This window comes from Antennarius striatus, chromosome 2, assembly GCF_040054535.1.
Source record: "Antennarius striatus isolate MH-2024 chromosome 2, ASM4005453v1, whole genome shotgun sequence".
Classification (NCBI taxonomy): domain Eukaryota; kingdom Metazoa; phylum Chordata; class Actinopteri; order Lophiiformes; family Antennariidae; genus Antennarius; species Antennarius striatus.
Window position 1 is genome coordinate 7539855 of NC_090777.1, and position 15432 is coordinate 7555286.

General features: G+C 46.3%; 1 protein-coding gene across 5 annotated transcripts in view; it reads right to left on the minus strand.

Annotated features, from left to right (window-relative positions):
- The window catches only part of si:ch211-207e14.4 (interleukin-17 receptor D), a 43504-nt gene that overhangs the window by 18334 nt on the left and 9738 nt on the right, over positions 1-15432 (minus strand). Inside the window, exon 2 of one of the 5 annotated variants that reach the window (XM_068340268.1) lies at positions 7402-7772. The exons of the other annotated variants lie outside the window; for them this stretch is intronic. Within the exon in view, the coding sequence (XP_068196369.1) occupies positions 7402-7434 (33 nt within the window). The 5' untranslated portion in view covers positions 7435-7772. The remainder of the gene's footprint in view (positions 1-7401; positions 7773-15432) is intronic. 5 annotated transcript variants of the gene reach the window in all.

The following is a 15432-nucleotide window of genomic DNA, read 5'->3' on the forward strand; positions in this document are numbered from 1 at the left end:
AAAAAACTATTTACAATTTACATTAAGGCGAGGTATACGGTTTGTGTTTACAGGGAAAAAAAGTAAGAGTAAACTGTCTTTGCAAGGTAGTGAGGAGCGGATCGTTAACTGGGGGGAAGGGGGGGCATTGTTCACAAGGCTGACTGCAGTGGGGAAGAAGCTATATTTGTGGCATAAGGTCCTGGTCCGAATGGACCGTAGCCTCTTGCCAGAGGGGAGGGTCTGGAACAGTTTGTGACTGGGATGAGAGGGGTCAGCAGCAATTCCTGGCTGGGGAAAGGAGGGGTGTGTTGGGGAGGGAGCATGACTAAGGCGAATTTCTCCATGCTGGAAAAGCTGATCAGGTGGGCCAGCTCAGTGGTCGGGATGAAGCTAGACCCTCTGGCAATGGTGGCAGAGAACAGAACCTTGGACAAACTGCTGGACATCATGGACCATGTCAACCACCCTCAGCACACCATTACCAACAACCAGAGAAGCCTGAGAAGCCTGAGCAGCCAGAGGCTGTTCGTCCAACATGCAGGACGAACAGACTTAAGAACTCCTTCATCCCCCGAGCCATTAAACTGCTCAACTCCTCTCTGGGGGAGATGAAGAAAAAGAGAGTCCACACAAGAGCTGAGGGATGACACACATAATACACCAAAAACAATGCAAACACTATAGACACTTCATTCTACCCATGCCTAACTAGGCCTGTTTATTTATGCCTTTTTAGTCTTATACCTATTTATGACTTTCTATTTGTATATTGTCCATTGGTGAGTTATTTATTAACCTGGTACTATTTATTAACCTGGTACAGGTTATTTATTAACCTGGTGTTGGTACTACTTTATATGTGCTGGTGCCTTCTGCATGCTGTTTTTATGTACTCACAGTGTTGTGTGTGGCGGAGACGTTAATTTCCATGATGGAACCTCCTTAAGGGATAAATAAAGTTCTACTACTACTACTACTATGTCTACGGGTCCTTGTGTGTAACAGTTCCTGGAGGTGTGGAATGCTGGAGTTGATCACCTTCTCTGCAGAGCGGATCACACGCTGCAGCTTGGCCTTGTCCCTGGCCATTGCTGCAGCAAACCATACTGTCATGGAGGATGTGAGTATTGATTGAATGGTGGCAGTGTAGAAGTTCACCAGCATCTTCACAGGGAGGTGAAACTTCTTCAACTGCCGCAAGAAATACATCCTCTGCTGAGCCTTCTTTGTGAGGGAGCTGATGTTCTGAACAGGGACCACTGGAGTGTCACAGATGATGACGGGGGAGGGCAAGAGGGTCTTTCCTGAAGTTCACTATCACCTCCACTCTTTTTAGTGCAGAGGGGAAAGAACGCAGTCTTGAGGGAATCTAATGCTGATGGTCCTGGTGTCGGAGACATGCTTCCCCAGCCTCACGAGTTCAGAATGAGCTGCCATAAGACGATCATTGGTGATTTTATTGAGGGCAGATTCAGTGCTACAACGAAAACCGCTGTGATGTCATGTGTGTGTGACCGGTGTTTACATGTACAAACAGAATGGAAATCGTTAAAACTGTGTGGGCGGCAACAATTGTCCAGGCGGTTTTAGTCATCTTGTTGTTTCAAGAACAAATGCTGCTGCTGCACATTGAGCACAGACAGAGGTTGGCTATTTTGGGTTGTGCTGCCTGCTGGTGGGAGAACCGGGGATGGAAGTCGTACTCGAGGAGGAACGGTGTGAATTTCCTAACGTCCTGGTACTCGTTTCTGTCATTAACAGAGTTGTTACACTTATAAATGTGTTGATCAATGCACTTATGTGTGGATGGAGATTTTTTTGAAAATGTGAGCGCAATTTTCTTTTCCATTGCGGGTTGAAAAAAGTTGCCTTTTCAAAAACATCCGGCCAAGTGTGGACATGGCCTTAGTCAAACTTGTATAAATACATCTCAGAATACTGTGAGCTGCTCCCACTCCTGCCACCAATTCAGCATTCGAGGACTGAGGCGTTCATAACTTCTCTCAAATGGTAGAGAAACCATCACTTTAAGAGGTGTCAGGCATCAATGACAATAAAGTCACTCGCACAGAAGAACACCACGGCCGCGCCTTTTATAGACATCACACAACCGAACAAAACCAGCTGTGTCTTTTACCTACTGAAATGACCATTATTTATGACACCACAGCTGGATAAAAAACAACAACACACTACTATATCTTGCCTCACCTCTATAACACATGCTATTTTCCAGCAGTGACCGCGATATGATGAAACAAGTCTCTGTGTATTTCCACTACAATCACACAGCTGCACAACGGCTCCACATTATTTACACACATTGCAGAGGAGCAAGAAATTTTTTTCCTTTGTAGTATATTTGCCATTTTATTTCGTTTTATTGATTTGACATGAATGAAATAAAATTCTAATAACATTAAATATGAAAAATTAAATAAATAAAATGCTTGTACTCACCAAAACAGCTGTTCAAATGGCTTATTTAAACACAAAATCCATTCTTTTATCTTTCCTTAAGAACACTGTTAACTAGAACAGGTTAGCCAGTTAAGAGATCAGACAACCTCATCTCACAAGGGCTTCTTTTCAAATGTGCGTCTGCATATCGTCTACATAACGCTGCCTTCTCAGAAGTGAGTATCCAATCACAGAACACTTACAGTACATGTCAGGTCAAGGTGAGATCAGCTAGAAGGCCTTACAGTTGCCAACTTGTGATGTGATTGGCTATCACATCGATCTATGTGCCCCTTCACTCAATGCACAGGCACCTGCATTGTTGATTCTGAAGGCCTTGGACAGATTAAATTCAACCTGCCAGGTTGAACCTGGCAGTAAAACCTAGCTGAGTTGTGATGGGAAAAAACCTCTCTAACCTAACAATAAAACACTGACCCAGTGTTGGCCCATGTCATATTATATCCCTGTGTGTGTGTGTGTGTGTGTGTGTGTGTGTGTGTGTGTGTGCGCGCGTGCTTGTTTGTTTGTGTATTGAAGAGATTTAGAAATTATACACATGCTATTTGCTAATGCTATTTTGCTAGCTTCACAGTAGTGAACTTTAATCACACACTCATTTAATCTTTGCAGACATTTGAAAACCTGTCTCAGTACACACAGAGCTCACCTAATCTTTTCATACCCTTGAAGTCTGTACACATTTGAACACACACACACACACACACACACACACACACACACACACACACACACACACACACACACACACACACACACACACACACACACACACACACACACACACACACACACACACACACACACACACACAAGGTAACAGTTGCATTTATGGAAGTCTTCACACTTATGGATGTATCAGGAAGTAGGCAGGATTGTTTTGCAGGAAATGGAAATGAAATGAAATGGAGACTGGAAATGGAAACTATGTCAAGATGTGCGGCCGAAAACCTGTCACGATCGGATTAGTCCAGAAGACACCACATCCCCTCATGCATATTCTTAATCTGAATTGTTTAAATTTGACCGGGCCAAGTTAGAATTTGCTCTTCTTCAGCTGCATCTGATGTAAGACCCGTGTAGTACCGGCAGTCAGGGACTGTGGGAGAGCCTGGATATCTGTTTTAGACTTGTTGTCAGCAACAAACTTTTTAAATTTATGACAATCGTCTAAGTCTCCTACTTTACCTCAATAACAAGAACCCATGGAATAAAGAAGCTTTTGAAAGGACTTTGCTTCAGTTTTTGGCGCCCAATGTGGTGAGAGGAGGAGACGAAGGAGGATCGTAAACAGCGGCCGTGGACAGCAGCTACGACCTAGATCCGGTCCAAAACATTGTTTTTCATCTCCCAGTGGCCACAATTAACAGAGGTAAGCAGAAAACCTGTTGCAATAACCAAAGTTCTGCAATTTAACTGACTAAATTCAAGATGAGTGATAATGTTGTAAGATCGGTTCAGTAAGATAGCAGATAAGATAAGGTTGGAGTCCTTCCAGTAAAGTACCATTGGGGTTAGAGTCGCTCTGAACAGTGATTTCAGTTAATATTCTTGGAGTTACAGTCCGTCCGAACGGCGATTTTGGTTAATATTCTTGGTTGTTGGGGTTCCCTCCGAACGGCGATTTCGATTAATAGTCTTGGGTTGAAGTCCCTCCAACGGCGATTCGGTAGACTTGATAAAGTGTTTTATTGAATATTGTGTTGTATTGTATTGTATTGTGTGAAATGGAATGTGAATGTGATGAATGGGGATTGTGTGGAATGAATGAAATGAATGGAATGAATGGTCAGGGACAGGGAGTGTGATTTTTGAAAGGATTCAAAGACAAATATTGAGTGGAATAGATAAGAAAAAACATAAAGAAAAATGAAAGCGTGTGAGAGTGTGGACAAAGTTAAAAATGAGTGAAGGAACAATAAGTGCGATGAAGGATGTGAGTGGGAAATTAAGAGATGAGGAGAGAAAAGCACACGAAAGGGTTAAAGATCTACAGGAGAAGGTTAAGCAGGCAGGACAGAGAGAGAAAAGGAAGTTGAAGAGGGAATTGAAGGAAGCGGAAGAAGATAGAAGAGAGGTAAATAAATTAACTTTGAGTGCAGTAGCCTTGACTCAGACATCGACTACACCAGTGACCCAGACAAGGACGGAACCAGACAACCAGACAAAGATGGACAAGCGAAAAAAAGATGAATTTGTCCCCATTCATCCGGCAGTGACGCCTAATGCACCGCACCTCTTTAATGAACAATGCCCAACAAACGGACAGTTCCCTATGCTTAGAGTAGCTGGTGAACTAAACATTGATACAGATATTGATCAGTCAGAACGGTGGAACAATGCACAAAGACAGGTGCTCCGTGACATCACCCCACCGGCCCAAGCTTCACATAATCAGCCGCCCTCCGCGCACACACCCGCTGGAGAATGTGAGAGAAAGGAGTATAATAGATTACAGGACAGACTCGATGAAGATAAAGTTTAAAACAGGCCCTTTATAACCAGGCATTGATTGATAAAGCAGTCGAAGAAAAAACACACAGATTAGTGGCAGACAATGCGACTAGACCTCCGACACCCACCACAGCAGCAGGTGAGAATGAATGGCACGTTGAGTCAGCAGCGCACCATCATGGCGAAGGGGAGGACACACGCAGTCGTAAAACTTATCGTCAGATAACCCTGAGAATCAACCAACAAGGTAATTTGGGAGAATATAAACCGTTTTCATTTAATGATGTTGAAGGTATGGCTAAAACGTTACCGCCCCGGTCTCAAGGAGCGGGTCAATGGATTGGACACATGTTAGTCATGACCTCAGGTCAAACTTTAGCAGTAGGAGATGTGTTGCAATTGTTAGGAACTGCACTAATTCCTATGAAAATTTCAGCCGTTAAAACAGCAGCAGGTTTGCATGATGTGGGAGCAGAGAAACCGTTCGGACCGTATGCCAGAGCCTTGTTTAATGTGCTGAGAAAGGAATTCCCGACACCCAGTGGAAACACTCCTACCTCGTTCCCATGGGATTGTAAGGAGGAACCATTGGTGTATTATGACAACTGTCTGGCCCAATGGTCAGCGGCAACGGGAGCGTGTCCCTCTAATGATGTCGGAACTGAGACACTGTTTAGAATAGCTCTCTTGAATGGTTTGCTACTTCCACTGAAGAAGTTGTCAGGTGACTCAGGTTTCCTGATTATGGTAGAAGGTTGTTTCCGCCATCATCTTGTGCATCATTTAACACATTATCAGAAAACAGAGGCTGACCACAACATTGACATGGAACACATGCAGACACAATTACTTAAAATAAACTTAGCTGAGGCTAGGTCCAAGTCAAATGATAAAAAGAAGTCTAATTCCGCTGGCAGTGTTATGTGGCAGGGTCATGGCGGCTGATCTGGGGCCCGAGGAGGACAAGGAAGAAGTGAAAGCTATGGCGGCAGCGGATCATACTCAGATAATAAGCTTGGATGTTTCTGTGGTGATCTCAATCATTGGAGTTGCAGTTGGACAGCAGCAATATGGACAACACTACACTGGGGAAGCAGTGACAGAGGGGGATGAGGACCCCTACTGGACAGCCTGGGCATCCCTGGAAGCAACGGAACGACGGAACCAATGCTTCTTATGACTGTGTGCGGTAAGGCTGTCAGCGGCCTAGTAGGCACTGGAGCCACGTATTCCATTTTCAATACACCTGTACCGCAGTCAATGTTAACATCAGACAGCATATCATTAATGGGCTTCTCGGGGAAACCACAGGTTCTGCCTTTCACCAAACCATTACCTTCTGTGTTGGCAGGACATTGTTTCAGACACAGGTTCATTGCATCACCAAAAACATCTGTTAACCTGATAGGCAGAGACTTGCTGATTGCCATAAATGCTACCATTTTGTGCGGACCACAAGGTTTGACTGTCCGGTTCCCAGATGGTGCCCAAGTTTTTTGCAGTGAAGCTGGACGCAATGGACAATGGCTGATGCGACCAGTTCCAACCTCACCCACTGCTGACATCTACTGGGCAGAGGTTCAACCAGAGACACCCTCCACTGACCCTGGCGTGTGTTCCGTGTATGCCATGTGGAAGCCTTGGATACAGTCCTGTGCACCCTACCTTCCTCCTATTGATCCTCTACATTGCACACTGTTTTATGACAGGGACCACGATGAAACATACAAAGATAGGTTTAGATCACACATAGACGATAGTTGGCAGTTACATTCCGAGCACATTTACATCTCAACTGAAGGCGTTGCGGCACACATGATTTTGACATCAGAACAGAACACGTTGTTTGAAATGGGAAGCACGTCAGTTCCCCACATTTCATTGGTGTCTTCAGGGCATGAGCTGAGGGAACTGGGACCCATAGTCAAACGCTTAGTTAGCCTTACTGATTGGCAGGATTTACAAATTCCACTTCAATTCTCACCATCAACTAAATCATACAGAATTTTAGGTTCCATGACTGATACAGCGACACTGCAACATCACCTCATTTCACATGAACATGGCAGAGACTTAACAGATCATGAGGATAGCCAGGTAATGTTAGATTCTATCCCCGAAGGGGGATGGTCTACAGGTCCATTTGATGTAGGGCATTGTAAAGATAACCCTGATGTTGTACTAAACATTTTTGATGCACACGCTGTTTGCAGAAAAACAGTACCCATGGGGATGGAGTGTACACTATGTGGACTGTGGGATGCTGGTGTTCTGGAAGAATCAGACTCACCTTGGTCAACCCCATTGAGGCCAGTTCAAAAAGCCGACAAAGTTATTGAATGGCACATGATTTGAGAGCCATAAATGATGTAACGATAACTCTGGTTCTACCTGTACCTGATCCACATAGGGTATTGACATCACTCTCACCTAAATTCAAATGGTTCACAGTTGTGGATTTGGCAAATGCTTTCTTTTGCTTACCTCTGCATCCAGATTCCAGAAAATACTTTGCATTTTGGTATCATGGAGTCAAGCTGTAATACAGTAGACTCCCGCAAGGATTTAAGAACAGCCCTGGAATCTTAAATCAGGCTTTGAAAACATGCAGTTGCCTGAAGGTTGTGTGTTAGTTTAGTCCGTGGATGATCTCTTATTGGCATGTGAGACATCTGAAATTTGTTTAGAAGTCATTGAATGTTTATTGAGGGAATTGTTCTCATGCGGTTTCAAAGTGTCCAAACAGGAATTACAGTGTTGTAGGAAATCTGTCACTTTCCTGGGATGTGTTGTGTCAGCACATGGTTTGGCAATGTCTATGGCTCATCGCTCTGCTATCCTGCACCATCCAAAGCCTGAAACGGTAAAAGACATGCTATCATTTTTGGGTTTGTGCAGTTACAGTAGACACTACATCCCTTGTTTTGTCGAACACACGACGCTACTACATGCACTGATAAAACAGCACGGTCCAGGAACCCCACCGCCAAACTTGAGTGGGATACAGAAACATCAGATTGCTTTGTCAGACTTGGTAATGCTTTAGCTACGGCGGCTGCCTTGGCCACGCCAGTTTCAGGCACTGTGTTTCATGGGGTGTGTATTAGTTAAATTAGAGTTAGCTATGGCCGGACTGTAATAGGGGAAACTCAGAGTGGTGTAAGACTGTAACTCTGTTGTCTGATCTCCAGTCTGGCATGTCAAGATTTAAAGGATAGACTTTGAACTATATTTTTAATTAAGAGGGCTGCACCATCCCAAATAGGATGGATGCCATCCCTCCTAATGAGACTTGCCCCAGAAAGCTTTCCAATTATCAATGAGGCCCACTGAGTTATTGGGACACCACCTAGTCAGCCAACGATAAAAAGATAAAATGCAGCTAAACATCTCAGCACTTGTTAAATTTGGGAGGGGACCAGAGAAAACCACTTCTTCAGCCAGGGTCTTCGCACATGACTCAACGTTAGCTTTTAGGACCTCTGACTTTCTTATCTTAGGCAAGCATCATTTACTCCACAATGAATTACAATTTTTTTAAACCTCACAGCACACATAGTTTGAGGCCACCCACTTATCATTCTCACATAACATTCAGTCACATCGTTTGTTGCGTCTAAGGCATTTACCATGTCTGCTTTGCGACAAACTAGATTATCCAAGATTCTTCAAGCTCCTAACCTTCAGTACATCCATTCGGGCGTCAATATGGCGGACTATATCAGTAATTCAGGGACACCACATGAATGCGCTTTTCTGATTCAGAGTGACCTCAAACCTCGCCCAGATTTACAAACCACACCACTGTCTACAGGGTTAATTCTCTTTTCAGATGATTGTTGTTCCAGACAGACTGACGGCCCGTTGAAGGCGGCAGCAGCTGTAGTCCAATACAACCCCTTGACTGGTGACTTTGACCTGACCTCCACCGCCCAACTGATGGACAGCCCCTCTGCCCAAGGTGCTGAGGTTTTGGCTTTGCATTTGGCCCTAGAGGCAGGGGAAGGTGAAGGCTCTGCATGAATATATCTATATCTGTCTGTGTGTGTCAAATCATTCAGCGCTTGTGAAGGTGGCACCAGGCTGTCTGAGGTCATGAAGGCTCTGTATAGATATAATCTACTGTTTGACCATATTTGGAAATGCTTGTATGACTGTCAGTATCCTTAGATAATTTTGTTTACAACAGATATGTCCTCATGAGGTCTGCGTGACTAATAATGCTGTATTCTCAGATAATTTTGTGAAACTGTCAACTTGGCATTTTGTGCTAATGCCTGGAGGTCATGATGTACCAACTGAAACCGGTAAAGAACTGGTTGAGAGCAGATGTGTCGAGGTTAAACAACAGTTTCATATCCCCCACAGAGTATAAATATCTTTGCACTCGTTTGCACCGCTGCAGCCCTTGTCTGTAAGTCTCTTGTGCCCAGAATATTCTGTAATAAAGCTTCAAAGGACTATTCATCGTCTCCAATCTTTAGATAGATAGATAGATAGATAGATAGATAGATAGATAGATAGATAGATAGATAGATAGATAGATAGATAGATAGATAGATAGATAGATAGATAGATAGATAGATAGATAGATAGATAGATAGATAGATAGATAGATAGATAGATAGATAGATAGATAGATAGATAGATAGATAGATACTTTAATAATCCCGGAGGAAATTGCATATATCCACTGCTCAGGCATTACATAACAAATAATACTGGATAAACACCAGGAGAAAAAGAAACACTGACATCACAGGACATACCACAAGACATACATTACACTAACAGACAGACACATGCAGCACTAACAGGACTTATATACTAAACTATAACTAAAATATAAACAGTATAAAATTTAAAAATATTACAGTATTAAAATATAAACAGTATAAAATTGAATTAAAATATAAAACAGTATAAAAAAATAAATTATATATATATATAAACAGTATAAAATAAAATTTAAATTAAATTAAATCCATTTTCAACCCCGTGCTGACCTCGCCACCTCCCCCCCGCTCCTCCTGAGAGAGTCATTGTACCCCCTGATGGCACGGGGCACGAAGGAGGACCTCAGCCTCTCTGTGGAGGCGCTGTGTGACAGCAGTCTGCCGCTGAAGGTGCTTCTCTGCTGGGAGAAGGTGGTGTGTAGGGGGTGCCTGGTGTTGTTCATGATAGCCTTAATTTTAGACATGGTCTTGCTCCCCAGAACTGTCTCCACAGAGTCCAGGCTCAGCCCGACCACTGAGCCCGCTCTGCGGATGAGTCTGTTCAGACGGTCCATATCTCTTTTCCTGGCCCCCCCACCCCAACACACAATGGCGTATGACAGCACACTGGAGACTACGGACTGATAGAACATGAGAAGGAGCTTAGGACAGATGTTAAAGGAGGCCAGCCTCCTCAGGAAGTACATCCTGCTCTGCCCCTTCTTGTACACACAGTCCGAGTTGAGTGACCAGTCCAGTCTGCTGTCTAGCTGCAGTCCCAGGTACTTATAGTTTCCTACCACCTCCACCTCACTGCCTTTGATGATCACCGGCTGTGGAGAGGGAGGTGCCCGCCGGAAATCCAGAACCATCTCCTTTGTCTTGGAGACGTTGAGCTGGAGCTGGTTCTGTTGGCACCACTCCACGAAGTCAGCCACCAATGCCCTGTACCCCCCTCATCACCCTCCCGGATACATGCCACTATCGCGGTGTCATTGGAGTACTTCTGTATGTGGCATGTATCAGAGTTGTGCTTGAAGTCTGATGTGTAGAGGGTGAAGAGAATGGGGGATAGAACGGTCCCCTGTGGCGCCCCCGTGCTGCTGGTCACCATAGAAGACAAACAGTCCCCCATACGGACGTACTGGGGTCTGTCCGTTAGGTAGTCCGTGATCCAGCTCACGAGGTAGGGGTCCACAGCCATGGAGGTCAGTTTGTCCTGCAGGAGCCGGGGCTGGATGGTGTTGAAGGCACTTGAAAAGTCGAAGAAGAGCACTCTGACGGCACAGCCCCCGGCGTCCAGGTAGGAGAGTATGCGGTGGAGGAGGTACAAGACAGCGTCGTCAACCCCAACCTTGGCCTGATAGGCAAACTGGAGAGGGTCCATAGCACCCTGCACCTGTGGACGCATGAGCTCCAGGACCAGTCGCTCTAGGGTCTTCATTACGTGGGAGGTAAGAGCGACCGGTCGGTGGTCGTTGAGCTCAGTAGGGCGTCCTTTCTTGGGTACAGGGACAATGCGGGAGGTCTTCCATAGTGACGGGACCCTCCCCAGCCGCAGACTGAGGTTGAACAATTGTTGCAGGGGGTCCCCTAGTTCCGAAGCACAGGCTCGGAGGAGTCTTGGGGAGACCTTATCTGGTCCAGCCGCCTTGTAGGGACGGAGCCTCCTCAGCGTTGTCGTCACCAGGTCTGCAGTGATGATGGTCTCCGTCGTGGTGGGAGCAGGAGGTTGTGGCGAGGTTGGAAGTCCAGTGGTTGAGGTGGGGCCGTTGAGCTTCGCAGTTCTTGGAGTGGGCTCGGGAGAAGTGGCAGGGGTGGAAGGAGAGGAAGCACAGGAGGAGGGAGCATAAGTGGAGCAGTTTGCAGGACAGGAAGAGGCCCGGGACGAAGAGCCGGGAGTGGTGGGGGAACTGAACCGATTGAAAAAGCTGTTTAGTTCATTCGCTCGGTCAATATATCCCTCCACAGTGCTGCGCCCTTTCCCGTGTCCGGTGATGGTTCTCATCCCATTCCAGACCTCACGCACCTGGTTGCGTCCTAGCTGCTTCTCCAGCTTCCTCCTGTACGCCTCCTTGGCTTCCCTCAGGCAGAGTCTCACTTCCTGCTGGGCCTTGCTCATCTCCTCCTCGTTCTTGCTCCTGAACGCCCGCTTCTTCCTGTTCAGGACAGCCTTGACTTCCTTGGTTACCCATGGTTTGTTGTTGGGGTAACACCTGATTGTCCTGACAGGGGCCACGGTGTCCACACAGAAGTTCATGTAGTCTGTAAAACACTGAGCTGCCCCCTCAATGTCCTCCCCATGTGAGCCCACAATAACATCCCAGTCGGTGGTCTGGAAGCAGTCCCTCAGCATCTCCTCTGCTTCCGGGGACCACCTCCTGACCTGTCGTGTTGTTGCTGGCAGCCGTTTCACCAGCGGGATGTAGGTGGGCTGTAGGTACACTAGGTTATGATCTGATTTACCTAGTGGAGGGAGGGGGGTGGCGGTGTATGCCTCCTTAGCATTAGTGTAGAACAGATCGATGGTTCTGTTCTTCCGTGTGGGACAGTCTACACACTGGACCATTGTGGGGAGAGATGAGTCCAAGGTGACGTGGTTAAAGTCACCAGTGATGATGACGAGCGCCTCCGGGTGCCGGGTCCGAAGAGCAGAGGTGGTCCCACAGATGGTCTCTCGTGCCGTCTCAGGGTCCGCCCGTGGAGGGATGTAGACGACGAGGACAATGACGTGCGAAAATTCACGCGCCAGGTAGTAGGGTCTGATGCTAACAGCTGTTAGCTCCAGATCGCGGTTGCACAGTGTTGATTTCACCGTCACATGTCCCGGATGGCACCATCTATCGTTGGTATAGATGATTAATCCACCTCCTTTCTTCTTACCGGCGGTGTTCGTGTCCCGGTCCGCTCGGACGGAGGAGAAGTCGGTTAGTCGGACATTAGTGTCTGGCATGTCGCCAGTTAGCCACGTCTCTGAGAACACCAACAAGCTTGTCTCCCGGTAGCACTGTTCAGTCCTGCACAGCGCCGTCAGTTCGTCCAACTTGTTCGGTAGAGAGTTCACGTTCCCCATGATGACGGAGGGGACGGAGGGCTTGACTCTCCTCCGGTTAGCGGCTCTAGCCGTTAGTCTAGTCCTTTCAACTCGACCTGCTCCGCATCCGCGATATCTCCGTCGGAGCTCAGGGGGGATGAGATTGCGTGTTGCTGGGTCTCCTTTGACCCTCATGGACATCAACTCCTCCCTGGAGTACACTAGCATATTACTATACATTATATAATTTTACGTTAGAAAAATACACGCAGAAACATAGAAAAAAAACGCAAAATTATGCAAACAAACTCGCTCTGAGCAGAGGAAACTGCAGCCTGCTCGCGCATGCGCAGAAGAGTTATGAGTATTAAAAGATTTGATGATTTGAAGAGTGATGATGATTTGAAGAGTGATGATTATTAGAAGATTATTCGGACATCCAACATTCTCACTCACATCCAACATTCTCAGGACACAGCAAAGCCAACACGTTGCAGGCTAAAGGTAATGCAGCAGCAGATCATGCAGCCAAGCAGGCGGCAGGGTATCAGCTTTAAGACAAAGTCATGGTGAGTATGCCACAGTCACCTGCACACACATGTACATTGCAGGAGGTGCTTGCTCATCAGCATTCTGCTTCACCAGAAGATGTAAACTTTTGGCGTCCTAAGGGTGCCTCGAAAACATCTGATTCCCTGTGGGTGGGCCAGTTATCCAAAAGTGCATTATCAGAGGCCCATGGTCCGGCACACGTTGGTGTTCAGAATATGCAGGCAAAATTGTCCAATTAGTGGCACCCTAACATGGCCAATTTGATCTGGAATCATTGTAATGAGTGTGAAACCTGTAAATATTCATTCATTTTCTGCCACTATATCCGCCATAGCTGATCACGGGGAGCTGGAGCCTACCTCAGCTGGCACAGGGCGTGAGGCGGGGAACACTCCAGGCACGACGCCAGTGCACCGCAGAGCTACAAACAAAGACAAACAACCATGCACACATACACTCACTCCTACAGGTAATTTTGGGACCGGCCAATTAACCTGAAGCGCATGCTTTTGGAGTTGGGAAGAAGCCAGAGAACCCGGAGAGAACCCACACAGACAAGGGGAGAGCATGCAAACTCTGCATAGAGCGGGACTCGAACCCGAACCCGCCGTGTTGTGAGGCGACAGCGCTACCCACTGTGCCACCATGCTGCCCGAGTACAGATACGGATACAGATAATTTAAACCTCTGTTTAGTTTTTCTCATTAACTTTAACTCTACCTGTAAATATTTCAATGTCAAACCAAAACTTAAGCCTACCCCAGGTCAATTGGCTCCAATAATCTGGCCAGGTGCAGAAATTTCTCTTGATTTCACTGACATGAACATTCGGCTTCTGGGTAAATGATATCTGCTTGTCATTGTCGATCCGTTCACTGTGGCTAGTTATTATTTACCACATGTTAAGCTTTGATGTAAAAGGAGGAAGCACCTGCATTTGCTGCTGTCCGGTGTTAGCTGGTGTTAGCTACCCACAAGCTGAAGCCGATCAATACGGTGATATTTTTCCATTTATAATTTTCTTACAACATTCTACCTACTATGGCTTCCCCCGCCAGCCTCTCCTCCGTTTCTTCCCCTATTTACTCTTGCTCCAACTGTCTTATGTTCAGTTACACCTCGAACTCCATTAGCAAGTCAGGAATCTGTCAGGTCGAGAGGCGACTCTGCTCCATCAAGCACAGGCATAGCCCCGCAAAAAGCAGCCCCCAGAAAGGTTAGTGGGAGCAGAGGGCCCTAGCTTAGCGCTGCAACCAGTAGGCCCGGCTAGCGCTAGCCCTAGCGTAATTTCGCAGCTAGTAGGTCCTGCTAGCACTAGTGCTAGCTGCCCCCTACCCACAGTGGCCCCCGAACAGCTGGGGAAACAGCATGGTTGGATAACTGTGAGGGGGAGACATAGGTAGAAGAAGCCTACTGGACACCAACCTCAAACTATTCCGGTCCCCTCCGTTTGCGTCTCAAACAAGTTTGCCCCACTCAGTAGCACACCGACTGAGAGGCATATTCTGATTTTTGGCTCTCCATTGTGAGACATGTTAATTTAAGGCAGCCAGCGGCCACAGTTAGCTGCATCCCTGGGGCCAGAGCAGGCGACATCGAGGGAGAGTTAAAGTTAATGCGTAAAACTAAACGGAGGTTTAAACAAATTGTAATTCATTGTGGAGTAAATGATGCTCGCCTAAGAAAGTCAGAGGTCCTAAAAGCTAATGTTGAGTCGGTGTGCACATTTGCGATGACCCTGGCTGATGAAGTAGTTTTCTCTGGTCCCCTCCCAAATTTAACTAGTGATGAGATGTTTAGCCGCATGACATCTTTTAATCGTTGGCTGACTAGGTGGTGTCCCAATAACTCAGTAGGCTTCATTGATAATTGGAAAGCTTTCTGGGGCAAGTCTGGTCTCATTAGGAGGGATGGCATTCATCCTATTTGGGATGGTGCAGCCCTCTTATCTAAAAATATAGTTCAAAGAGAATCAACCCTGTAGACAGTGGTGTGATTTGTAAATCTGGGCGAGGTTTGAGGTCACTCTGAATCAGAAAAGCGTATTCATGTGGTGTTCCTGAATTACTGATATAGTCCGCCATGTTGACGCCCGAATGGATGTACTGAAGGTTAGGAGCTTGAAGAATCTTGGATAATCTAGTTTGTTGCAAAGCAGACATGGTAAATGCCTAAGACTCAACAAACGATGTGACTGAATGTTATGTGAGAATG